The following is a 26,004-nucleotide window of genomic DNA, read 5'->3' on the forward strand; positions in this document are numbered from 1 at the left end:
TCTAGATTTTGTATCTCCATTGCAGTAGCAGGCCACTTCCTAGCAACACACACCTACCTGTTCCCTCGCAGGTCTGCCACACTCGGACACCACATCCTCCCCCTCCAGGTCAGCAACAGTTATCTGTAATTGATGCTCTCTCACAAAGGCCTCATGCAGATGGTTCTGCAAACTGTGCTGTGCTATCTGTGCATGCAAGCACACCTTTGGCTCAACTTCCAGTTCAGCTTGCAAACTCCTTATCACCGCTCTCAGTGACTCAGTTCCTCACTCAATTTGGTGCACAACACATCTATCTTCCTGCACTGCTATCACTGCAGCACCTCAAACTCCACAGACAATGGCCTCACCTTCACCATATCTCAATCAACGTCCTTTTGACAAGTCCTATATCCGTTCTGCACTCTCCATCAGGCTGAACTCGTGTAGATGTGAGCAGCTGCCACAGAGCAGCTGCCACAGAGCTCAGACACGGCCCAAACAAGAATCCTTCCTTCTCAACTCAGGTTATAGCCCTTCTGGATTCCCCTTGCTCTTTATCCAGGCCATTCTGCCCATGATGCCAAGGAAAATGAAGAAAAGATCATCATTCCGAACACCATTCTACACCACCTCCAGCACAGCTCGATCCCTCCCATACCGGATACCTCTTTCCCTGCTGCTCTCTGGTCACCACCTCACACAGCTCCCCTCAGAGTTCCATTTCTCACCCGATGCCATACGGTGTGAGATATCCCTTTGGCAGTGCAGGTCAGCTGGCCTGGTTCTGTCCCCTCCCAGCTCCTGGTGCCCTCCAGCCCCTCGCTGGCAGCACAGGGTGAGAAGCTGAGAAGCGGAACCATCTGTGGCTCTGTGCAGCACTGCTCAGCTACAATTGAACCACGGCTGTGCCATCAGCATTGGTTTTTCCTCCTATATGCCAAAACACAGCACCACACCAGACAAGATGAAAACATGAACTTTATTCCAGTTGAAGCCAGGAGAGAAGGGCAGGTAAGGGGTACTTGGAGGGCTGTAGATAGGGTCAAAGCAGAAGTTGAAGGTAATTATCAATATTTCTAGGGATTACATATGGCATGAAATCAGTTCAAAACTTTCACCCCCAGTACTGTCAGCTCTGTGTATCCAAAAACTGCGGGCAGCGAGGAGGAAGAAGAGGCCAAGGCCAAAGGTGAGGGCAGCAGCGCATCCTCTCACCATCACCACCACCAGATTCCCATGGGACTCCTCAGCACCTGTGGGGTGTGAGAGGTGGAGTGACTGCATCCTGGAAGAAAGTCCCTGGGGATGCCGCCCATGGGTGACACAAGGGGCACGCAAATGGGGGCTCTGACCTACCTGGAGGTGCAGGTCCCCATGTCACCTTCAGCATCACACGGCCCCCAAGGGCTGAGGGCAGAAGATAGGTGTCTGCAATGTGGTAGAAGCACCAATAGATGCTGGTGTTAGCTGGGGTTACCCCAAAGAGGGTGAAGGTGGCCATGCCCCCACCATTGGTGTTCCTTTGCTGGACAGGGGCTGAGTGCCCACCCTGGTGCAGAGAGATGGTGCCCTGATAACCCTGGTTCCAGCACTGGATGCTGATGTTTGTCCCTACCTCCACCTGTTCCTCAGGCGTTGTGGAAATGCTGGATGGGGGATATTTGGATCTACGTACAGAGAGAGGACAGTTAAGGGACACAGCCCCACAGCGCCGCACCTCCTATTTTTGTACATTTATGCCAATTTTGGGACTCCCCACAACCACACAGCAGACGTTGGCTGTTCAGGAAACACCACATTTCCTTCAGTGTCACCGCTGCCCCATAGGACACCCCCCTGAAGTGACAGCCCCTCTGTACCCACCCTACACAACTGTGGGGTGTCCCATAAAAAGTGCACCCCCCCCCCCCCCCCCATTTTTTTCTCCCCCCAAAATGTCCCATCACCCTCAAGTAGTGTCGCTCAGCCTAGGGGGTGTCCCCACCCCATGACAAAGGAGAAAGGGCCTCTGCGGGGAGTGGCCCCCAAGTGAGGCCCCACCCCTGGCAGTTCCTCACTTAACAGGTGGGGCGGGACCCAGCTCCCCACAGACACTGAGGCAAACAGAGGAGGTGAGCACATGGGGGATTCCTGGTGGGCTGAGGGATGTGTGGCAGCAGTGTAGTACTGGGGAAAGGTGAAGAGTCGTAGGGTTATCGGGAGGGATATGGGGTCATGGGACTATGTGGCAGGATGTGGGGTTGTGGTAGTATGGGTTGGAGATATGGGATCATGGTGCTCTGTATCTCGATACAAGGCCAACGAGCTGGACATGGGGCAAGCAGACAGCACGTGGAGCTCTGGAGTGGGATGGGGGGTCATGGGGCTGTGGGGCAGGAAATATGGCTGTGGGGTAGCAGGGAGGGTTTTGTGGTGGGGCATGAGGTTTTGATGAGTTGTGGGGTGTGGAGAGCTGTGGGAGAGCAGTGGGATTTGGGGGCAGTGATGGGTTTCCAGATGGGGAGGCTCAGTGCCCTGCCCCTCGTCTTCTCCTCACCCTGAGCAGGAAATGCATTAATCAACACCAAATCTCACCCCATGTCCTGCCCCACAGATCCATATCCTGCTTCATAGCTTTCTGCCCACAGCCCCGGAGCCTTCCTCCTGCTGTGCTCATCCTCATGTCTTCGGGATTACTAGGACCACATACACCTTCCCATAGCCCCATATCACACTTCATAGACCCATAAACTCTTCCCACTGCCTTATATCATGCCCTATAGCTCCACATCCAACCCCATATCCTCATTGCCTGTCCCATTCCCCCAGAAATTGACATATTACCCCACGGCTCCATTTGTGCCCCATAGCCCTGCCTCATAGCCCCATGACTCCATAGTCCAACCCATAGCTCTGCTATCACCCCTTAGCTCATCCTATAGCCCCAGTTTGATACCATGGCCCATCCTGTAGCCCCAGTATGACCCCCTAGCCTGCCCTACAGCTCTGTGCTCTTTGTCCCACAGCCTTCCTCTCGCCATGCTCGTCTTTGCTGTCCACGCGCTGACCTTCGCCTTGGGATTTCCTGCCAATGTCTTCACCTTCCTCACCCTCCTCATCAAATCCGATGTCACCGTCCTCATCCCCACCTCACCGCTGCCAACCTCCTCCTCCTCAACCTCATCACTGCCGACCTCCTTGTCCTCCTCTTCCTCCCCTTCAAGATGGCCGAAGAGGCAGCCAAGATGCTGTGGCCCTTCCCCACAGCGCTCTGCCCCATAGCAAACTTCTGCTTCTACTCCAGCATCTACCTCAGCACTCTCTTTATGGCTGCCCTCAGTGTGGAGCGCTACTTTGGGGTCGTGTTCCCGCACCGCTACAACCGGCGCCGGAGGTTATGGCGGACGATGGCTGCCAGCGCTGTCCTTTCAGTGATGGCATTGTCTCATTGTTCCATCATCTTTGTGGCAGAATATCACAGAGAGTTTGGTGTCAATGGGTCTGAGGCTGATGGGGAAGGTGGTTATGGGGTGAATGGGACCAAGACCTGGGGATCCGGGACGGACAACCCCGGTCATGTTGACCCCACTGGGCTGAAGACGGGCATCTCCCATTGCTTAGAAGTCACTGGGTTTGACCGTGGGGGATTTGGGTTGACCAAACCTGATGGCTTTCACACCAAGGTCCCCAACACCTCCACTGCTGACATCACCATCCCCAGTGGCTCGAAGATCCCCGGTGCCGACATCTACAGGATCTCCAGCCCCAATGCTTTCCTCAACATCTCCACCCTCAAATCCTCTGCCTGCACAACCCCAAACACACCCCACATCCCTACCACCACCCCCTGGACTTCCCAGAATGCCTCTGAGACTCAGCGCCACCGGGGCTACCACTGCTACGATGACTTCTCCCAAGCCCAGCTGTGCTTTGTCCTTCTGCTGCGCCTCGAGCTCTTCCTCATCCTCTTCCTCATCCCCTTTGCCATCACCATGTTCTGCTACATCCGCCTCATCCGTGCCCTCCTCACTCGACCCCACATCCCACTGCAGAAGAAGTACCGCACTGTGGGGCTGGCTATGGTCACCATGGTCAACTTTGGGATCTGCTTTGGACCCTACAACATCTCGCATGTGGTGGGCTTTGTGCAGCAGCGCAGCCCTGAGTGGAGGCCCTACGCTCTGCTCCTCACCACCCTCAGCGCTGCGCTCGACCCCTTCATCTTCTAGTTTCTCCTCCAGTGCAGTGCGGAGGGCGGTCAGTGGGATGGTGGGAGCAATTCGGGGCACAATAGTGTGGGTTTTGGGGTTGGTGTTGGCAGAGACAATGAGCCCAACCTGGAGGAGGTTATGGGGTTAATGAGGTTGTTGTGATTGGAGTGGGTTTAATGGGGTAGGAGGTCAGAAATGGGGATGGGTCCAGATTCCTTGTGGTCAGCGTGGTCCCGCAGACGTGTCCGATGTTTGCAGGTCAACCAATTCTTGGTCAGTGTATCACTGTCCCATGGGGTTGGGGTCAGCATGGAAACATGGTAGAGATCAGTGGTGTCAATGAGATCCCATCGATGTGACCAGTGTGGTCAATGCAGAACTGTGAGTGTGACTTAATGTTGTCCCCGATGTCCAATGGGGTTGGGATCAATGTGGACCAAAGGATCAATGTGGACCCAGCGTTGCTTCATCCCCACTGTCCCCAATTCCTTCCGTGTCCCCCATGTCTGCAGCGCCCACAATATCCAGCAATGTCCGCAGTTCCTCCAATGTCCCCAGTGTCCCCAGTGCCCTCACTGCCCCTCAGTGCCCCCAGTACTCCCAGTGTCCTGACAGCTGGCAATAACTTCAGGGCCATCAGCACTTCATGGAGATCCCTCAGCACACGGCCCCTCTCTCCAGGGAAGGAGGACATCTGCAGGCCTCAAAGCAGAGTCCCAGCAGCCCACCGCCATCAGGATGTGCCCTGCACTCTGTAGGGCTGATCATAGGTGCAATAACAAGGCAAAAGTACTAATTAAAACCTATTCAGCAGCCATGTATTTGTCTGTAGAGTTCCTGGTCTCGTGGCAGTGACAGCCTGGCACAGCAGTTGGTGCAGCAGTTGGTGCGGGCCGGGCGAGCAGGAGGGCAGAGCATCGCTCCCCACTGCGGAGATCTGCTCACCCATCAGCTGCCTCCCAAACAACACATCTGGATGTGGTCTCTACGAGGCTGAAAGCTTTCCCAAATCAGTGCAGGTCTCCAAAGTGTGCACACCCCAGAACGTGCCCATGCAGGTCTGCAGCAGCTGGAAGTGCCTGAGCCTGCACCCAGGTCATAGCCTAGGGCAAGGTGGTCAGCTCCACGCCTCCAGACCCCCTTCAGATAAAAGGAGAGAAGGGTGGCTGTCGTAGGGGCCTCCTTCTGATTGCAACAGAGGCTCTGACACATCAGCCAGACTCTACCTGTAGGGAAGTGTGCTGCCCTCCTGGGGCCCTGCTCAGGGACATCACCAGGACACTCCCTGCTCCGGTTCACCCCTCTGGCTGTTCTCCCTTACTGATGGGTCAGGCCGGCAGTGATGCAGTCACTGAGAGAAGGCTGAGGGCCATGCAAAGGGTGTTCAGGGCCCTGGGGTGGTCAGTGGGCAGAGTGGGAGTACAGGTGGAGTTTTCCTCTGTCCCCTCAGTGGCAGCGAGGGATACTGAGAGGATTGGGAGAACTCATCTGATAAATGCGTGGCTGAGAGGTCGGTGCCACGGCAGGAATTCTGTTTTTTCTGACCACGGGGCGGTGTACTCTGTGCTGGAATGATGGCTGCAGGTGGATCCCAGCTGTGTGAAGGGGGAAGCGGATCTCAGACCAGGAGCTGGCAGGGCTCACTGAGAGGGCTTTAAACTGGCAGCCTTTTGGGGACAGCGTGAGACATGGAGGGGTGACAGTCTGTGTGGGACGCCCCAACTGGGGATGTGTGCAGTGCTCTGTGTGTGTCACCACTGGGTGCCCTCAGTACCACCACCCACTTGGGGACCACAAATACCACATGAGGAGATGACATCACAGCATGCTGTCCACAAGAGGAACAGACAGCAGCTCTTCGGCCACTTCTTTTCTCTGCTGCAGACTCGCTGTCCCCAAGCTGCTCCTGCCTCATGGCACCAATGGCGGTGGCCCACATCCTCGGTGAGTGACCATGGGGACGTGGTGCCACGGGGGTTGGTGGCCCTGTGTGGGACCAGGACCGTGTCCCTTGCAGGTTGGTGGCTGGTGGCAGCAAGCAGGGCACAGCAAGGTGAGTATGGGGACAGGGGGAGAATGGGGACAGAGGGAGGGGAGTGTGGTCAGGGGAGAACAGAGGGGCCGCGGAGGGTGTGCAGGGACAAGGCTGACTGCTGTCCCCTGTCCTAGTGCCCCGACCCTCCCTGTCACTGCACCCCAGCCAGGGGGTATCCCTGGGGGACAATGTCACCCTGCGCTGCCACCTGCCCCGGCTGGCTGCCTGGGTCTGGCTGTATCTGGAAGGACGTTGGTCATACGCCAAGTACATTGACAAGAAGCAGGACACGACAGAGTTCTCCTTCCTTAGCGCAAGTCAGGATCAAGCAGGTACATATTTGTGCCAGTACCAGGTGTCTGAGTCAGAGGACGTATCAGTGATGAGTGACCCCGTGGAGCTGGTGCTGACAGGTGAGAACACTGGGACAGTGGACAGCTCTGTGAGTTCTCAACAGGACCGTGACCCATTGCTGTCCACTCCCTCATGCAGATCGCAGTTTCCCCCCACCTCATATCTCCCTTCACCCCGAGGAACGTGTGGGGACAGGGACCAATGTCACCATCTGCTGCTGGAACAAGGACTATGGGGCCGCCTTCGTCCTGCACAAGGATGGACGCTCAGCTCCTATCCAGCGCCTGGTCCCAGATGATGTTGGCGCAGTCTCCTTCACCCTCTTTGGGGTGACCCCAGCTGACAGTGGCACCTACAGGTGCTCCTATCGCCCCAGGAACTACTCCTTTCTGTCCTCACCCCTTGGGGACATCGTAACACTGGAGGTGACACCCACAGCAGCACCCCCAGGTAGGTACCTGCCCCCCATGTGTTTGTCCCCAGCGCCACCCATGGGTGGCAGTGTCATCACATCCCTTCCCCATGGAGGTGATGCTGCGGATGAACACGCCCAAGTACCTGTACCCCACAGGTGCTGAGTTGGTGTCCCGTGGGAACCTGGTGGTGGCAGTGGTGAGGGGCTGCGCTGCTGCCCTCATCTTTGGCCTCGGCATCTTCTCTGTCATCGATGCCCGCAGCCTCTGGATACGGAGAGATAAGAGTCTGGGTGGGGAAGGGATTTAATGTGCATCTCCTACACATCTCCCCAGTCTTTCTCTTCCTTCCATTCTTCTCTAGAATCCACCAGGTGGGTCCACTATACATTGCCTATCGATTCCCTCAGATGTTCCCTGCCCCCATCCCATCTCCTATAAATCCATCATGTATCCCCTGCCTCCCCTTCCAGACCCTATAAATTATCTAGTCCCAGTCATCTTGTGCTTCTGTGTCCATCCTTTACTGATCCACTATAAATACACCCAAGTGTTACCTGCCTTCACCTCCACCCCCTGCCTATTCTCACAAGTCCAACAAGTTTCACACCCCCTTCATCTCCCATAAGCCCACTCTGCTCCCCTTTTGTTTTGACTCTCGTGCCTACCCACAAAACGCTGAGGTGCTGAAGTTCCAGATGAGTCATTAGGTGAGGAACCCCGGATCCCAACCTGTCCCATCTGCCCCCCATACTCCACCTGGAACCCAAATCCCCTCACGTGAGGACCCCAGGACTCCCCAAATCATATGACTGTATTAGAAACCCCCAGGCCCCAAACTGAAGTCCTTGCAAACCCTGGGGAAATCCCAACCATAAACATCTCCCCATCAGTATGGGTAACCCCAAACCATGTAGTGGGACCCCAAAAAGCCACACATAGGATCTCCCAGTTTTGGACCAATTGGACCCCGAATCAAAATCCCTCCCAGATCCCGAAATGCATTGTCTTTGACATTCACCTCACACTTACAACAGAGCTGTCCCTCCTCACTGCCATCCTGAGGAGCCCCACAGTCTTTCTCCGCTGTCTCCATGTGACCCCTGGTGACAGTGAGGGACTGACCTGTGCCGACCAGGAGATCCCATCCCATGGGGGCACCCACCACTCCACAGACCCCAGATACCGACGCTAACGTGGGTGCTGGAAGACCCCATTAATGCCTCCCTCACAGGTGTCTCCTTTTTGGGGTGCACTGTGTGGAAGAGACCCCACTTCCCTGTTGTGGGTTCTTTGACACCCTGTTCCCCCTCAGTGATTCCCAGACCTCCTAAATCTAGCAGCCTCAAGTCCTTGCCAGAGTCCCCATATGCTCAATCACATCAAATCCCTAAATGCTCATCTCTAACCACAGCATCCTTTCATTGCCCTCAAATCCTTCCACACCCTTTAACACCGTGGGTGCAGATCCCCACAGCTGTGAGCAGAGCGTGTTCCAACACAACTGCTCTCAGCAGTACAGCAGCCTCAGAGCTGCTGCTCTCAGTGCTGAGCTGTTCCTTCCCTCTGGGCCATCACAGCTCTCAGGGCTCTTTCCTTCCCTGCGCTGGCGCTGCTTCTCCTCTCCAAGGGCTGCCCTGCAATTCTGGATGCTTCTGCCCGTTGGCCTGCAGTGTGTGCTCATGGCACAGCGGCCATGGATGCAATGTGCTCCTTGTGCTCAGCAGTGCCATCGCTCTCGCGCTGCAGGAACCTCACCGCAGGAACTCCTCACATGCATTTCTTGCTGTCTCCTTTTGGCCAGGTGGAGACTTCAACCTTTGGATGAGCGCTCTCATCCCCCCTTCTGCTCCTGCAGCTCCTCAAAACAGACCACAATCGCTTTTCTCCCTCCATCTCTCTCTCTTACGTTCCTTCTCTGCTTCTCTCCATTTCCCGTTTTCTTTCTTTTTCTCTCTCTTCCTCATTTTCCTCCCAGTCATCTTTTCCTCTTCTCCTGCAGCAGCCATAACCTCAATTTCCCTGGAGGTGACAGAGAAGGCAATAACACCAGTGCCAAAGTACCCTTTATCCGTATCGCTCATTCACTTTTTCGTGAAAGTCCCCTAATTTTGTTGCAGGGGACAAGTTGATTGGTTGCAGATGTAAAGTTCAATGAATGGTCTTCTGTTCCTCTGAGTCACTGTCTGATTCTGTTGCCCTGGAGAGACCAGGCAAGCACAGACTGCCCAACTGGGGCACTGTGCAGAGAGTCTGGCATATGCTTGGGGACACCATTCCAGGGGACACACAGTGTGTGACAGCCCAGGGTTGAGAGCGTGTGGGGCACCTCAACAGTCACAGTGTGCAGAGTGCACCTCTCCACTTGTCCTAACCCATAGGGACCCCACGGTGCAACCACCCCTATGGGCTAATATTGCCGCATCAGGAGGTGACATCTCATCATCCTGACCCCAGGAGGAAATGACAGCAGCTGTCTGGCCACTCTCTGTCCCCACGGCAGTCTCGATATCCCCAGTCTGTACTTCTTCCTCATCTGCCCCAGAAGAACTCCTCGTTGCCCAGGAATCCCTCAGGCCTTCCCAGTCCTGCCCAGAAATACACCCACCGTGCCTCTGGCAAACAGAACTCTTTGCAATCCATCCCAACATCACATCACCAGTCCTGTGGGACCCCAGATGTGTCCCCAGCCACCCCAAGGCCTCAATGAGTCCATGTTCCTAACCACACGCGTGCGTGTTGCAACACAACTGCTCTCAGCGGTACAGCAGCCTCAGAGCTGCTGCGCACAGCTCTGAGCTGTTCCTTCACTCTGACTCTGCTGTCCTGGAGAACCCAGGAAAGCACGGACTGCCCTACTGGGGCACTGTGCAGATTCAGTGCCCTCAGTGTGTGCCCTCCCCATTTGTGTGGGTGTCACAGTGTCCCCAGCCGGTCTGTGCTGATCCCTGAGGGCATGACAGAGGAAAGCACAGAGAACAGAGTGTGGTACCCAAACTGCGTGGTGACAGCTGGCTGGACGTGTTGGGGATCACAAGTGACCTCCCATGTGGAACACGCCATTGGAGCCACATGTTCTGTGCTGGGCAACCCACGGAGGACACCACTCAAGGCCACGTGATGGCAGAACTTTGGGGAGTGTGGGACACTCAGGGGATGACCGCCTGCATGGAACACCACAACAGAGGCTGTGTGCAGTGATCTGAGTGTGTGACCCTATCTGGGACCCAGCACTGTCACCACAGATGGGGGAAATCTGTCACGAGGATATGACATCATGGCATCCTGTCCCCAGGGGGAAATGAGATTGCCTCTCCGGCCACTTCCTTTCCCCACTGCAGTCTCGCTGTCCCCAAGCTGCTCCTGCCTCATTGCACCAATGGCGGTGGCCCTCATCCTGGGTGAGTGACAATGGGGATGTGGTGCCACGGGGGTTGGTGGCCCTGAGTGGGACCAGGACTGTGTCCCTTGCAGGTTGGTGGCTGGTGGCAGCGAGCAGGGCACAGCAACGTGAGTATGGGGAGAATGGGGATGGAGGGAGCGGAGCGAGGGCAGGGGGCCAGCAGAGGGGCCCAGGCGGGTGTGCAGGGATAAGGCTGACTGCTGTCCCCTGTCCTAGTGCCCCAACCCTCCCTGTCACTGCACCCCAGCCAGGGGGTGTCCCTGGGGGACACTGTCACCCTGCGCTGCCACCTGCCCCGCATGGCTGCCTGGGTCCAGCTCTGGCTCAATGGAACTCTGAGATTTGACAAGGAAAAAGACAAGGAGCAGGATGCAGCTGAGTTCTCCTTTGCTGTCACAAACCTGGAGGACGCCGGGACATATCAGTGTCGGTACCAGGTGTCAGAGCCACTGTGGACATCAAATCAGAGTGACCCTGTGGAGCTGGTGCTGACAGGTGAGGGCACTATGGACACCGGCTGGCCCTGAGCTTTTCCCACACGGCCAAGTCCCATCTCTTCCCCTCCCTGCACACAAACCGCAGCTTCACCCAACTCAGCATTTCCCTGAGCCCAGGCAACATGTGGGAATAGGGACTGATGTCACCACCCAGTGCTGCAATGGGGGTTGTGGTGGCACATTCCTCCTGCATAGAGATGAGGAATAGAGATGCTCAGCTCGTATCCTGTGCCAGGATCCCACTGGTGGGGCACAGCCACCTTCACCCACTTAGAGGGGACTCTGGCCACTGCAGCACCAATAAAAAATCCTACAACCCCAACGGCCACACATTTGTGTCCTCACCCCTGTAGATAGCATGGTGGTGGAAGTGACACCCACACCTGCAACCCCAGTTAGGTCGGAGATCCCATTTGTAGGGCCCCAGTGTCAGCCATGGGTGGAACTGTCACGGCATCCCTGCCCTGTGATGGGGACACCCAAACACTCGGAGCCCACAGGTGCCAAGGGGCGGTCCTATGGGAACCTGGTGGAGGTGGTGCTGAGGGGCTGTGCTGCTGTCTTGGTCTTCAGCCTGGGCCTCTACTTTGTCCTCGATGCCCGCAGCCTCTGGACACGGAGAGATGAGAGTGCTGGTGAGGAAGGACTTCAATGGTTTCCATTCCCTATGCATCCCCTCAAGTGTCCTCTGCTTATTCTTTGACCATCTCCAGATCCTTTATGGTTTCCCAGTTGTTCCTCGAGGCCCACACATAACTCCCACCCTTCCCCCTCTTCTTTTTCATGCAGGTGTCACCCCTGAGATGCACAAGTCAGTGCAATTCCAGGTAAGTGTCGGGGTCAGTGGAACCCAAATCCCAGTTCACTTCTTGGGACACACACCTCACATCTCCATGGAAACCCAAACCTTCCCCATGGGGACCCCAAATGACCCCCAACCTCATATGGCTTACCCTCACATTTATGTGCACCACCCGTATCCAGCCCTTGGGAAACACAAACCTGCACTGTGGGGAACCCCAGCCCACAGATACCCAGCCCTAAATACCCAGACCTAAAGATGCCCTCCAAGCCTTAAACCCCCTCTAGACCCTATAGGCACCGATTTCTTGACTAGAGGGGCACTAAATGCACCCACAGGGAAACCCAATGACCCATGGGGACACCAAAATTGAGCCTCTCTGTTCCACCAGTCCCTAAACACCTCGAGACCCTATGGGCTCCCCAAATCCACGGCTGGACCCCCAAACATCCGCCATGCAGACCTCAAAGCTAAGCCCAATCACAAATGCAGACTCCTCCTCATGGCCACACCCCCCACATACCTACACCACAGACCCACCCTCAGCTCACTCATCTTGGGGACCCCCTCCTCTATCTCCTCCCCTATCTCCAGGGGCCCTCCAGGGACAGCGAGGATCTGACCTACACCGAGATGCCAGCTGCCATCCCGTGCTCCCAGCCTCCCACTTCCCCCACTGCCCCCCAGTCCTCTGTCATCTACACCACAGTGAGCACTGATTTACCGTGCTGATGGGCCTCCCCAAGTGTCTCATTTCTGGGGTGTGTGGAAGGGGACAGACCTCAAATTCCCTGCTTGGGACTCCCTGATGTCCTCTTCTAACCACAAACCAGAATACCTCTTCAAATCTAACAATCCCACATTCTCACTGGTGCATCCCAAATGCTTCCCAGACACACCAAATCCCTAAATGCTCATCTCTTACCCCAAAGTCCTTCTTTATCCCCTCAAATGTCTTAACAGTCCCTGAGACCTTCAAATCCTCTCCCATCCGCTCCCAAACACCACCACCATTCCTGTGAGACCCCCTCATCTGTCCCAGTCGATCCCTCCACTGGAGATCCCCAGACATGTCCCTTTGCTCCCCTTCCATCTCCCACTGATGCTCAATAGAACCCCTATAAATTCCCCAATATTTCCTGCCTCCTATTCTGTTCCAGTTTTATCATTGGTCTTTGGGTGCTGAGAAATTCCTCTGTGCATCACTTGCTTTGGAAAAATGTATTCACATATCTCATCATCATTACTGTTATGTCTCTCTTCGTTTTCGGTCTCAGTAAACAGATTTTATCTGAACCTACAAATTTTTCCTCTTTCTCTCCATTTCTCACCCCAAACCCACTGGGAGGGGTCAGTGAGAATGAAAGCTGTGTGGTGCTGAGCTGCTGTTGTGTGACAGCACCGCAGTCCCTGTGCTCCCTCCCTCCCACCCTCCATGCACAGGACGTGACACTCACGGGGTGGTGCTGTCAAATCCCCTCCGTGTGGGAATGTCCAGAGGAGACCTCTCAGCTCTCCCCCAGGAAGGCTCCATGCTGTGACAGGTCCGAGCAGGGCCAAGCCATGGCTGCCTGGGAAATGCCAGTGCTGGGCTGCTCCCCTGTTCCTGAGGAGCTGAAAAGGGGCACTGTGTGCCCTTCCCCCCCAGGAATGCCTTGGGCTCAGAACCACACAGTGTGCGCTGTGTTGGGAGCAGCGCTGCTGACAGCCCAGAAGGAGAGGCTGTCATTCAACACACTGCTGATGGAAGGCTGAAATCCTGGCAGGAACCATTGGCAGCCCTGCAGAGCCAATTCTCCTCCCCTCCCCTCCCCTCCCCTCCCCTCCCCTCCCCTCCCCTCCCCTCCCCTCCCCTCCCCTCTCCTCTCCTCCCCTCTCCTCTCCTCTCCTCTCCTCTCCTCTCCTCTCCTCTCCTCTCCTCTCCTCTCCTCTCCTCTCCTCTCCTCTCCTCTCCTCTCCTCTCCTCTCCTCTCCTCTCCTCCCCTCCCCTCCCCTCCCCTCCCCTCCTCTCCCCTCCTCTCCTCTCCTCTCCTCTCCTCTCCTCTCCTCTCCTCTCCTCTCCTCTCCTCTCCTCTCCTCTCCTCTCCTCTCCTCTCCTCTCCTCTCCTCTCCTCTCCTCTCCTCTCCTCTCCTCTCCTCTCCAACCCCTCACTCTTCTTCTCTCTCTCTCTTTTTTTTTTTTTTTTCCCTGCGTTACCATTTCATTTTTTCAGTGGTTTGGAGATGGTTTTCACCAGTACATTGGCCATCCGTTCATCTGTCCTTCTCCGGCTGGATCTCCTGCTCCTGGGGCTGCATTTTCCCCAAGAATTTGGGGAATTTTTCGCAGAAGTTTGGACAAATACATCCATAAATGATAATTCTACCAGAAATGATGACAAAAACATTTGGAAATGGGAAATCTCCTCCCAGAGGTTGGTGAAAACCCTTCAGATCCAAGAATTATCCCCAGAAGAAGGAATGAAAACCTTCAGAGGTAGAGGAAGGGTAAAACTTCCAGAAATAGGAATCCTCCCTCACAAAGCAGAATGAAACACTTTGGAATCAGAATTCTCATGCAGGAATGTGGGATAAAACCCTCCAGAAATGGGAATCTAGCCCCAACACCACGGTGGGTCGGGTGCTGGTTTGGGATGTGGAGCTGGAGATGCGCACACGGGAGGGACATGTGTGTGCTGTGGGGACAGACGAGGCGCTGATGTGGGGCACATGGTGAGGACACACATACACAGTGAGGACACGGATAGTGCAGGCACAGGGAGCAGATGTGCACCGTCCCTCCGAGTGGGTTTGGAGGGAGGTGAATCTTTCTCTGCCTCCTGAGTCGCACCTCTCCCAGTCAGCTGAGGTGGATACCACGATGGAGTCAGCCAAGGCTCGGAGCAGGAATACACATCCATTTATGGAGAGCTTCTCTTTGAAATCAAACGGCTCCAAAGCAATGCTTTGGAACGAAGAGCTGTCCACAAAGTGTTGCTGGTCACCTCATGCGTTCCTTACCAGTCTCAGAAAGCATGCTAAGGACACACGTGCACTACTGTGCACATATACTGGTGTACACACGTGGCATCACACAGACACAAAGGAACGGAGTTAATCATGGAGTGCACATCTGTGTACAACTGTTGTGCACATGTGATGGTGCACATGCAGGAAACATATGAACACATGCAGTGGTACCTGTATGCAGTGCACACGTGATGGTGAGCACACACAACACAAGTGCACTGTGCATGCTGGAAGCACGTGTGCATACAACACACACGTGTTTGTGCACACCTATGGAGGCATCAGTGGCGCCCCCCAACGGCCACCTCGGTGTAGATAACAGAGGGCTGTGGGGCGGCGGGGGGGCTGGGGGGCTGTGTGCTGGGGGTCACAGCTTGCAGCTCCAAGTAGGTCAGACCCTCGCTCTCACTGGAAGGTACCTGGGGACACAGTAGGAATGCAGAGTGCCACCATGGGGGTCCCAAATGTGATCTGGGAGGGACACCCCACGGGTGATGTTTGGGTTTTTTACTACATGGCATGAAAGTGCGCACGGGGTCTGAGGGGTGTTTAAGGATCAGAGGGGTCAGGGCGATCAGGGGGCTCAGACTTGGGTGCAGGGTGCCTCCACGATGCGGATTTGGAGTTCCTCGTGGGCTGGGTTTGGGGGTGTGCTTAACATTAGGGCAAAGCATGAGAGGGTGAGGAGTCCCCTGGGGTCCCCATGGACAGAGTTTGGGGCTCTATGTGGGACTGGGAGCACTTCAAGGGTCAGACTGGGATTTGGTGCTCCCTGGCCCAGTCACTCACCTGGAACTCCATGGCCTCAGGCTTTTTGGGGGGGGCACCTGTGTCAAAACACGGAGGGGAATGAGATTATGGGGGAGCCTGAGGGACGTTTGAGGGGATCTACTGAGAAATAAGGACATTTAACCCCTTCCCCACCAGGGCTCTCATCTCTCTGTGTCCGACGTCTGTGGGCAGAGAGGAGGAAGAAGATGATAAGGACGAGGAAGAAGACAAAAGCAGCAGTGCAGCCACCAACCACTGCCACCACCAGGTTCCCATGAGAACTGCCTGTAGCACCTGTGGGGTCGGAATGTGTGGGTTATCACATCCCCAGCCACCACCTCCATGGGGACGGGAGGTGACACAGCCACTCATGGGTGGCACCAGGTGTACCCCAATGGGGTTGAGACCCACCTGGGGGTGCAGGTGTGGGTGTCACCTCCAGTGTTACACTGTCCCCAAGGGGTGAAGAAATGAAGGGGTAACCCTCGGGGCGATAGGAGCACCTGTAGGTGCCACTGTCAGCTGGGGTCACCCCAAAGAGTGTGAAAGTGGCTGTGCCCCCACCACTGGAGTCCTGGTGCTGGAGAGGAGCTGAGGTCCCATCCTTGTGCAGGAGGAAGGTGGCCCCATAGTCCTTGTTCCAGCAGCGGATGGTGACATTGGTCCCTGTTCCCACATGTTGCTCAGGGTGAAGGGAAATGCTGGATGGGGGATATCTGACATCTGCACGAGGGAGGGGACAGCAGTAGGACACGGTCGTGTGGGGAGCAGCCAGAGCCATTTGCTGTCCCCAATGTCCTCACCTGTCAGCACCAGCTCCACGGGGTCACTCTCCACTGACACCTCGGCTGACTCAGACACCTGGTACTGACACCGATAACGACCTGCGTGTACCCGCAGTGTGCTAACAAAGGAGAACTCGGCCGCGTCCTGCTCCTTCTCCTTCCCCTTTGTGTATGACCAACCTCCTTCCCGGTACAGCCAGACCCAGGCAGCCAGCCGGGGCAGGTGGCAGCGCAGGGTGACAGGATCCCCTAGGGACACCCCCTGGCTGGGGTGCAGTGACAGGGAGGGTCGGGGCACTAGGACGGGGGGCAACAGTCAGCCTTGTCCCTGCACACCTTCCTCAGCCCCTCTGCTGGCCTCCTGACCACAGTTTCCTCCCTCTGTCCCCATTCTCCCCCTATCCCCATACTCACGTTGCTGTGCCATGCTCGCTGTCACCAGCCACCAACCTGCAAGGGACACAGTCCTGGTCCCACACTGGGCCACCAACCCCCGTGGCACCACGTCCCCATGGTCACTCACCGAGAATGAGGTTCACTGCCATTGGTGCCATGAGGCAGGAGCAGCTTGGGGACAGTGAGACTGCAGAGGGGAAAGGAATTGGCCGGAGAGCTGCTGTTAGTTCCCCTTTCTTTTTCAGGATGATATGATGTCACCTCCTGATGTGGACATATTAGTACATAAGGGTGGTTGCACTGTGGGGCCCCTCTGGGGTGCGACAAGTGGAGAGGTGCACTCTGCACACTGCGCCTGTTGAGGTGCCCCACACGCTCTCAACCCTGTGCTGTCATGGATCATGGCTGCTGCAGGAGAAGCGTAAAAGATGACTGGGAGGAAAATGCGAAAGAGAGAGGAAAAGAAAGGAGAGAAGTTGGAGAGAAGCAGAGAAGGAACGTAAGAGAGAGAGATGCAGGGAGGAAAGCAATCATGGTCCATTTTGAGGAGTTGCAGTGCTGGTGCAGAAGGGGGGATGAGAGCGCTCATGCAATGATTGAAGTCACCACCTGGCCAAAAGGAGACATCAAGAAATGCAGCTTCTCTGGTGTCACAGAGTTATGTAGATAAAGCTGTGCCCGTGACAGCTCCGGAAAGGTCCAGAGGTGACCTCTCAGCTCTACCCCAGGAAGGCTCCATGCCGGAACAGGTCTGAGCATGGGCAAGCCATGGCTGCCTGGGAAATGCCGGTGCTGGGCTGCTCCCCTGTTCCTGAGGAGCTGAAAAGGGGCACTGTGTGCCCTTCACCACCGGGAATGCCTTGGGCTCAGAACCGCACAGTGTGCGCTGTGTTGGGGGCAGCGCTGCTGACAGCCCAGAAGGAGAGGCTGTCATTCAGCACAGTGCTGATGGAAGGCTGAAATCCTGGCAGGGGCCATTGGCAGCCCTGCAGAGCCAATTCACTGCTGAATGGAATAGCAGTCAGCGAGGGTGTGTGGTGCTGCCAGACCCATCAGATCAGGAAATCATTCTGCTGCCTGAATTAGAAGGACAGGGACAAGGGATGGACCTTGCCTTGCTCTCAGAATGTGGGACAGCATTTTTGAGTCTGATTGAATCTACTGACACACAGAGGCAGTGTGCGGAACCCATATACCCCATGAAGGAGTCAGCCTTCTCCTTGTCTGTTGTTTCCAGCCTGCCTGCATTACTCACTGGTGGGTTCGCCATTCTGGGCTTTCCTTTTCAGGTTGACAGCCCTGTCGAAGCCTTCCTCGTTCTTCTTTGCACCCCTCACCACGTCCCGTTCCAGCTGGGCCTTGGCCTTCCTGCCCCCAGCCCCACACAGACCAGCACCCACACCACCCTCCTGCCAGGCTCCCTGGCCCTGCTGACACTGCCTGTGCATCTGCTTCTTGCTCTCCACTTTGACCTTCAGGTCCCGCTTCAGTCGTGCCGCTCTCTTGCCTTCCTTTCCGGACTGCCTGCACTGGGGATGGAGAGCTCTTGTGCCCTGAGCAAAGCGGCCTTACACATCTGACAGCTCTGCTCCTCTCCCTGTCCTTGAGGACAGATTCCCAGCTGTGTGGGCTGCTTCCCATCACTGTTACTCATCTGCCCATCCATTCATCCATCCATCCATCCATCCATCCATCCATCCATCCATCCATCCATCCATCCATCCACCCAAAAAAACTCCATTCAGTCCCCACATCCACCATCCAGCCCCATAAATGTCACTCATCCCCCAAAATCTCCATCCCCTCTGATACCTCCATCCTGCCCCTAAATCGGCACCAACGTCTGATCTCTACAGCCAGACACAATCTCTACATCCAGGCCCCCAGGACTCCATTCAACCACAAAATCCATCATTCATACCGTAATACCCCATCTACACCAAAACCTCCATCCACCCCACAATCCTCCTCTAAGATCCAATGCCTCCAACCAACCCAACATTTCTATCCAGCCCAAAACCTCCATCGAGAAGACTGCAGATCCTTCATGCAGCTCCCAGATCTCCCTGTGGCCCCAAAAGTTCTACATTCAGCCCCACAAAATCCTCCATCTGGACTCCATAATATCCACTGAGCTCACAAACTCTCCAGCATTTCCCCTTTCATCACCAAAAGGGGGAAGTCAGCTCTCCTGCCCTTCCCCTCACTGCTGCTCCCACACACAGCCCTCCCACACACAAACTTCCTCTTCTTCCCCAGTTTATGGCAAACCCCTATATCATGGAGCTATCTAGGTCAATCCAGATCAATCTATGCCCGTGACAGGGGGGCTGTAGGCCAGTGGTTTCCTTGGTTCCCAAAAAATTGGAATGGAGAAGGGAAAGGCGTAGAGGAAGAGGACCTGGGCTCAGAGAGGGAAAGAGAATGGAGCAGAGGCAACGGTCAAAGGAGGAAAACTTATTTTACTGACTGTGATATCGGAATGCAAGATAACAGAATATAATACAATCTAATTGTAATTGAGAGTAATAAATGCGTGACACTGGAGGTGACACCCACAGCTGCACCCCCGGGTAGGTACCTGCCCCCCATGTGTTTGTCCCCAGTGCCACCCATGGGTGGCCGTGTCATCACATCCCTTCCCCATGGAGGTGATGCTGGGGATGAACACACCCAAGTACCTGTACCCCACAGGTGCTGAGTTGGTGTCCCGTGGGAACCTGGTGGTGGCAGTGGTGAGGGGCTGCGCTGCTGTCCTCATCTTTGCCCTCGGCATCTTCTTTGTCATCGATGCCCGCAGCCTCTGGATACGGAGAGATGAGAGTCTGGGTGGGGAAGGGATTTAATGGTTTGGATCTCCTGTACATCCCCTACACATCTCCCCCGTCTTTCTCTTCCTCTCCTTCCATTCTTCTGTAGAATCCACCAGGTGTACCATTGGATCCACTATACATTGCCTATCCATTCCCCCATGTGTTCTTTGTCCCCATTCCATCTCCTATAAATCCCCCCATGTATCCCCTGCCTCCCCTTCCAGACCCTATAAATTATCTAGTCCCAGTCATCTTGTGCATCTGTGTCCATCCTTTACTGATCCACTGTAAATCCACCCAAGCGTTACCTGCTTCCTCTTGCATCCCCTGCCTATTCTCACAAGTCCAACAAGTTTCATACCCCCTTCATCCCCCATAACCCCACAATTCTCCGGTTCTGTTTTGACTCCGGTGCCTACTCATAAAATCCTGAGGTGGTGAAGTTCCAGATGAATCTTTAGGTCAGGAACCCCGGATCCCAACCTGTCCCATCTGCCCCCCATACTCCACCTGGAACCCAAATCCCCTCACGTGAGGACCCCAGGACTCCCCAAGTCATATGACTGCATTAGAGACCCCCAGGCCCCAAACTGAAGTCCTTGCAGACCCTGGGGAAATCCCAACCATAAACATCTCCCCAAGAGTAGGGGTAACCCCAAACCATGTAGTGGGACCCCAAAAAGCCACACATAGGAACTCCCAGTTTTGGACCAATTGGACCGCGAATAAAAATCCCTCCCAGATCCCCAAATGCATCGTCTTTGACATTCACCTCACACTTACAGCAGAGCTGTCCCTCCTCACTGCCATCCACAGTCTTTCTCCGCTGTCTCCATGTGACCCCTGGTGACAGTGAGGGACTGACCTGTGCCGACCAGGAGATCCCATCCCATGGGGGCACCCACAACTCCACACACCCCAGATACCGATGCTAACATGGGTGCTGGAAGACCCCATTAATGCCTCCCTCACAGGTGTCTCATTTTTGGGGTGCACTGTGTGGGAGAGACCCCAGTACCATGTTGTGGGTTCTTTGACACCCTCTTCCCCCTCAGTGATTCCCAGATATCACTAAATCGAACCCCCACAAGTCACTGCCAGAGCCTCCATATGCTTCTCAATCACATCAAATCCCTAAATGCTCATCTCATACCACAGCATCCTTTCATTGCCCTCCAATCCTTCCACACCCTTTAATACCGTGGGTGCAGATCCCCTCAGCTGTGAGCAGAGCGTGTTCCAACACAACTGCTCTCAGCAGTAAGGCAGCCTCAGAGCTGCTGCTCACAGCGCTGAGCTGTTCCTTCCCTCTGGGCCATCACAGCTCTCAGGCCTCTTTTCTTCCCTGCGCTGGCGCTGCTTCTCCTCTCCAAGGGCTGCCTTGCAATTCTGGATGCTTCTGCCCATTGGCCTGCAGCGTGTGCTCATGGCACAGCGGCCATGGATGCAATGTGCTCCTTGTGCTCAGCAGTGCCATTGCTCTCGCACTGCAGGAACCTCACCACGGGAACTCTTCACACGGGCACTCTCTGCTCCACACAAGCACAGACAGCAGATGGACAGTGTTGAATCCCTGCTCCAAACACTGCGGCTGATTCAACCCCTGCCACAAACCCTGTGGGTAGCCCAAATTCTGTGACAGGCCATAGCACAGAATCCCAGAAGCGTGGCGTTGGAACTGACCTCTGGAGTTCATCATACCCACCCTCTGCTCAATCTGCTTCCCTACAGCTGGTTGCACTGGAAAGAGTCCAGGTGGGTTTTAATTATCTGCAGAGAAGGAGACCCCACCACCTCTCTCTGCAGCCTGTTTCAGTGCTCTGTCACCCGCACAGTAAAGAAGGTCTTCCTCAGGATTTGATGCAACTCCCTGACTTCCAGTTTCTGCCCGCTGCCCCTCGTCCTGTCACTGCACACCACTAAAGAGAGCCCAACCCAACGGTGCAGAATGGCAGCACAGAGCTCTGGTGTGTCAGCCACTCCTCCCAGCCTTGTGCCATGTGCAAACCTGCTGGGGGTGGAATCCATCCCTTCATCCAGGTCACTGATGGAGATGTTGAACAGCACCAGATCCAGCACTGATCCCTGGGGAACACCACGAGTCACAGCCACCAGCCGTGCACCCTGCACTGCTGATGGAGCTCAAAGTCACGGCCTCAATGAACTCCACGTGCACTTCACAGGGGTAACCATGGGATCACGGGAATGCTGTGTGTGATAGGAGATGGTGGTTAATTAGGTTGGATGGAAAAGTATGGGACCTGAGCCTGACGTAAGCTGTATGGCATATGGGCTGGGTGTTATCCTGGTTTCCACTGGGATAAAGATGATTTGCTTCCCAGTGTCTGGTGTGATGCTGTGATTTGACTTCAGAAAACCAATGCTGATGGTACAGTGATGGTTCAGTTGATGCTGAGCAGTGCTGCACACTGATGGTTTGATTTCTCAGCTACATGCTCCATGCTGCCAGTGAGGGATTGGGGAGCACCAGGAGCTGGGAGGGGACAGAACCAGGCCAGCTGAACTGCACTGCCAAAGGGATATCCCACACCGTATGGCATCAGGTGAGAAATGGAACTCTGAGCTGGAGGAGAAGCCATTGCTGGTGGTGATGTGCAGTGAGCAGTTGCATTGTGCATCATTGGTCTGTACCTATTCAGATCTCTATAATTAAAATCACCGTTGTTTCTCTCTTCCCTTTTTGCCTTCTCTGTGTGTTTCCGGTTTTATTGGTGGTGAAGACCCCATTCCGAAACAGCCCTGAGCTGTGCCCTGAGGCAGGATGGCTGTGGGCAGCACAGAGTGTGGGAGGACACGGGCAGTGTCACTCACCATCGTCCCCAACACGTGCAAGATAGGAGTGCTGCCGTGGCACCAATCAGCCCAGCGGGAACGAAGAGATGCTGGGGAGAAGGTCTGGGACTGCAGCACTGCCATCCTTTGCAGCTTTGTCCTCACAGAGCCGGGACACCCACCGACCTTTGGCTGAAACAACGCTGCCACCCACAGTGCTGATCCCTTCCTCTGTCCATCTCTCTCTTTCTCTTCCGTGCACTCCATCTCTTTCTCTCCCCTCTCCTCTCCTAAAGCTGTTCAGCAGTGCAAGGCTTATTTCCATTTCTTATCATCGCATCACTCAGCCAAACAGAGAGATGTAACAGTCAAAGGGCCAATGCCTCTATAGCAATCACAGTGCCGAGATTCTCATTAAGATTGCTGATTGTATTTGAACCTTCAGTGCCACTTCCACCTTAATGGGTTCCCGTGGTAAACCCCAACTCTGCACTGCGGTCACAGTCTTTCGTCTCAGGGCACCTGTGGCCCAACCTGTGGCTGTTGCAGAACGTGGCAAAGAAGGCACCAAACATCTCTGCTTAATCTCTGCCCATGTTTGGAAGGTGACCATTCTCATTCAGTCATGAGCTGATGTCCTCGCTGCTGCTACCTTTGTTGGTCATCCATTTCCACATCCCCTCTCTGTTGTCCCCCTCAGCATTATGCCGTCTCACCCCACACTGAGTTTTGCCCACACAAACTTTGCACAGTGGGGACAGAGTTTGGTACCCAAAGCGCGTGGTGAAAGCTGGCTGGATGTGTTGGAGAGCACAGGTGACATCCCATGTGGGACATCTAACTGGAGCCACATGTCCTGTGTTCGGTATCCCATCGGAGATAAAAAGCAAGGCCATGTGGTGGCAGAGGTTTGGGGACAGTGTGTGACATCCCAGGGGTGACAGTCTGTGTGGGGCAACCCAATGGAACCATCTGTGTTGCTGGGTGTGTGCGGCCTGATCACGTTCAAAACATTGCCACTCCTTGGGGACCAAATTTGACATGGGAGGAGTTGACATCACAGCATCCTGTCCCAAAAGGGGAACTGAGAACAGCTCTCACTCATCACTCCCTGTCTTCGCTGCAGTCTCGCTGTCCCCAAGCTGCTCCTGCCTCATGGCACCAATGGCGGCGGCCCTCATCCTGGGTGAGTGACCATGGGGATGCGGTGCCACGGGGCTTGGTGGCCCTGTGTGGGACCATGACCATGTCCCTTGCAGGTTTGTGGCTGGTGGCAGTGAGCAGGGCACAGCAAGGTGAATATGGGGACAGGGGGAGAATGGGGACAGAGGGAGGGGAGTGTGATCAGAGGGAGAGCAGAGGGGCTGAGGAGGGTGTGCAGGGACAAGGCTGACTGCTGTCCCCTGTCCTAGTGCCCCGACCCTCCCTGTCACTGCACCCCAGCCAGGGGGTATCCCTGGGGGACACTGTCACCCTGCAGTGCCACCTGCCCCAGCCAGCTGCCTGGGTCCGACTCTATCGGTACCAAAATCCAACATACATCGAGCAGAAGGACAACGTGCAGGACATGGCTGAGTTCTCCCTGGCTGGCATAAAACAGGCAGATGCAGTGAGATATCAGTGCCAGTACCAGGGGTTGGAGCCTGCAGGGACATCGGAGAAGAGTGACCCCATGGAGCTGGTGGTAACAGGTGAGGACACTGGGGAAAGCAGATGGCCCTGGGCTGATCCCACAGGGCTGTGTTCCATGTCTGTTACCTCTTTGTGCTCAGATCACAGGTATCCCCCACCTGGCATTTCCCTGAGCCCCAGAGAATATGTGAAGATGGAGACCAACATCACCATCCAGTGCTGGAACCAGGAATACAGGGGCACCATCTTCCTGCACAAGGACGGGCACTCAGCCCCTATCCAGCACCAGGAACCCGATGGTGGGGGCACTGCCACCTTCACCCTCTTTGGGGTGACCTCAGCTGACAGTGGCACCTACAGGTGCTCATACCGCGTAGGGGGCTCCTACCTTCTGTCCTCACCCTTTGGGGATAATGTGACCCTGGAGGTGATTCCCAGACCTGCACCACCACGTAGGTCTGAGCTCCCCTTCAGGGCACCCCCTCTCACCAGTAGGTGACAGTGTCACTGCATCCCTCATCCATTGAGGTGGGGGCTGTGTACGAGGAAACCTAAAACACTTTGACCCCACAGGTGACAATGGGGGTCCCAGCAGGAACCTGGTGGCAGCAGTGTCGGGGGGCTGTGCTGCTGCCATTGTCATCATCATCGTCCTCACTGTTTCTTTCCTCCTTGTTGCTCAGAGAAGACGAATGCAGACAGATGAGAGGCCTGGTGGGGAAGGGGTTTAATGACTTTGATCCTCCATAGATCCCCTATAGAACCCCACTGGTGTTGTTTGGTTCCTTCATAATCCCACCCTTCTCCCCTCCCCTTTATGACTCAGGTGCCACCTCCAGAAGCTCCGAGACCGTGCAGTTCCAGGTCAGTGTCTGGGTCAGGAGACCCGACCCCCAACGTGCCCCATTGCCCCTCCACCAGAGCTCAACAGGGAACCCCAAACCCTGCCCATAGTGAACCCCTTTTATGGCTTCCCATGATGTTGTGCGTAACAGCAATGCCATCCCAGGGGGCTTCCAAATCTCCACCATGGGGATGCCCCACAACCCAAACCGAAGCCCCCTGGCATGCTCCAAGCCTTAAACATCCCCAAACTCCATGGGCACCCTCAAACGAGAATGTGACCCCCAAACACCACCCACAGGGAACCCCAGTGTCACACCTACAACTTCCCAAAATCTACATCACCCCACAATCCCAACCCCCTTCTCCTGGACAGCCCCCCACACATTACACAGTGCCATCATCCCCTCAGTTGGGATGTTGGGATCCCATGGTCACACTGCTGTCCCTGTGTCCCCAGGTGTCCCCTGGTGACAGCGAGGGTCTGACCTACGCCCAGCTGCAAGCTGTGACCCCCAGCACCCACCCCCCCGGCACTTCTACCACTCCTGAACCCCCCATTATCTACGCCGAGGTGGGCACGCAGGGACCCCGCTGATGCCCCCAGATGTGTACGCAAACACGGGTGTGTTGTGTGCACACATGGACTTCAAGGGTGCACAGTGCCAGTGTGCTCGGTGTGCTCACCATCACGTGTGAATTACAGCCATGTACCGGTGCGTGTGAACACGTGGATGTGTATTAAACAGGTGTGCACCATCCCATGTGCACAACAGGTGTACAAACACACGTGTGGGACACGCTGAACTCTGTGCCTCTGTGTGTGTCTGTGCGATGCCGTATGTGTGTACCACCAGCTGTACACACTGCTGCTCATGTGTGTCCTTAGCGTGTGCTCCCGGGGTCTGCACGGTGCGTGTGCCTCCACAGCACAGGCATGTCATCAACACATGCCCTGTGCATGCACCACATCTGTCCGCACAGCACACACGTGTCCTTTCTGTGTGCTCCCACAGCGCATCTCTATCTCCACAAGCCAAACCAGCCCCCATCCCACAGTGGTTTTGGGGTAGGATTTGTGGTGAGGAGGGAAAATGCCTTTGGGTGACGGTTGGGAACCGGACAGAGGGGTTGTGGGGTTTTCCAGAAAGTGGGGGAGAAGAGGAAGTTTGTGTGTGGGAGGGCTGTGTGTGGGAGCAGCAGTGAGGGGAAGGGCAGGAGAGCTGCGTTCCCCCTTTTGGTGGTGGAAGGGGAAATGCTGGAGAGTTTGTGAGCTCGATGGAGAT

The 26,004-nt window shown here is 55.5% G+C and overlaps 2 protein-coding genes, 1 long non-coding RNA gene and 1 pseudogene across 3 annotated transcripts; 3 read left to right on the forward strand and 1 right to left on the reverse strand.

Annotated features, from left to right (window-relative positions):
• Positions 1–2,829: 2,829 nt before the first annotated feature.
• On the forward strand, positions 2,830–4,291 carry LOC112531335 (annotated as a pseudogene).
• A 1,766-nt stretch (positions 4,292–6,057) lies between these two features.
• LOC121108657 (platelet glycoprotein VI-like) lies at positions 6,058–8,205 on the forward strand. Its single transcript, XM_040656662.2, has 4 exons — positions 6,058–6,116; positions 6,342–6,620; positions 6,700–7,011; positions 7,133–8,205. The coding sequence occupies exons 1-4, from the start codon at positions 6,086–6,088 to the stop codon at positions 7,282–7,284; spliced, it is 774 nt and encodes a 257-aa protein (XP_040512596.2). The 5' UTR covers positions 6,058–6,085; the 3' UTR covers positions 7,285–8,205.
• Positions 8,206–10,311: 2,106 nt separating this feature from the next.
• CHIR-IG1-5 (immunoglobulin-like receptor CHIR-AB1-like) lies at positions 10,312–12,980 on the forward strand. Its single transcript, NM_001031331.1, is given in 6 exon segments — positions 10,312–10,375; positions 10,449–10,484; positions 10,594–10,872; positions 11,375–11,509; positions 11,664–11,701; positions 12,271–12,980. Coding segments are annotated over 6 exon segments (657 nt in total). The 5' UTR covers positions 10,312–10,344; the 3' UTR covers positions 12,409–12,980.
• Positions 12,981–13,844: 864 nt separating this feature from the next.
• LOC100858656 lies at positions 13,845–16,899 on the reverse strand. The gene is made up of 7 exons (XR_006932548.1): positions 16,765–16,899; positions 16,656–16,691; positions 16,260–16,538; positions 15,868–16,179; positions 15,610–15,750; positions 15,475–15,512; positions 13,845–15,104 (listed from the first exon to the last, which is right to left on the reverse strand). It is a non-coding gene; the product is annotated as a leukocyte immunoglobulin-like receptor subfamily B member 5-like (long non-coding RNA).
• Between the last annotated feature and the right edge of the window lie 9,105 nt (positions 16,900–26,004).

The sequence above is a fragment of the Gallus gallus genome (assembly GCF_016699485.2).
Source record: "Gallus gallus isolate bGalGal1 chromosome 16 unlocalized genomic scaffold, bGalGal1.mat.broiler.GRCg7b 16_unloc4, whole genome shotgun sequence".
Classification (NCBI taxonomy): domain Eukaryota; kingdom Metazoa; phylum Chordata; class Aves; order Galliformes; family Phasianidae; genus Gallus; species Gallus gallus.

What these genes read in the sequence shown, in the direction of transcription:
- LOC121108657 (XM_040656662.2), top strand. Translation starts at nt 6,086, where the DNA reads ATGGCACCAATGGCGGTGGCCCACATCCTCG. An exon ending in GGCGGTGGCCCACATCCTCG is followed by an intron (nt 6,117 to 6,341) that starts GTGAGTGACCAT and finishes CCCCTGTCCTAG; the next exon opens with TGCCCCGACCCTCCCTGTCA. An exon ending in ACCCACAGCAGCACCCCCAG is followed by an intron (nt 7,012 to 7,132) that starts GTAGGTACCTGC and finishes TGTACCCCACAG; the next exon opens with GTGCTGAGTTGGTGTCCCGT.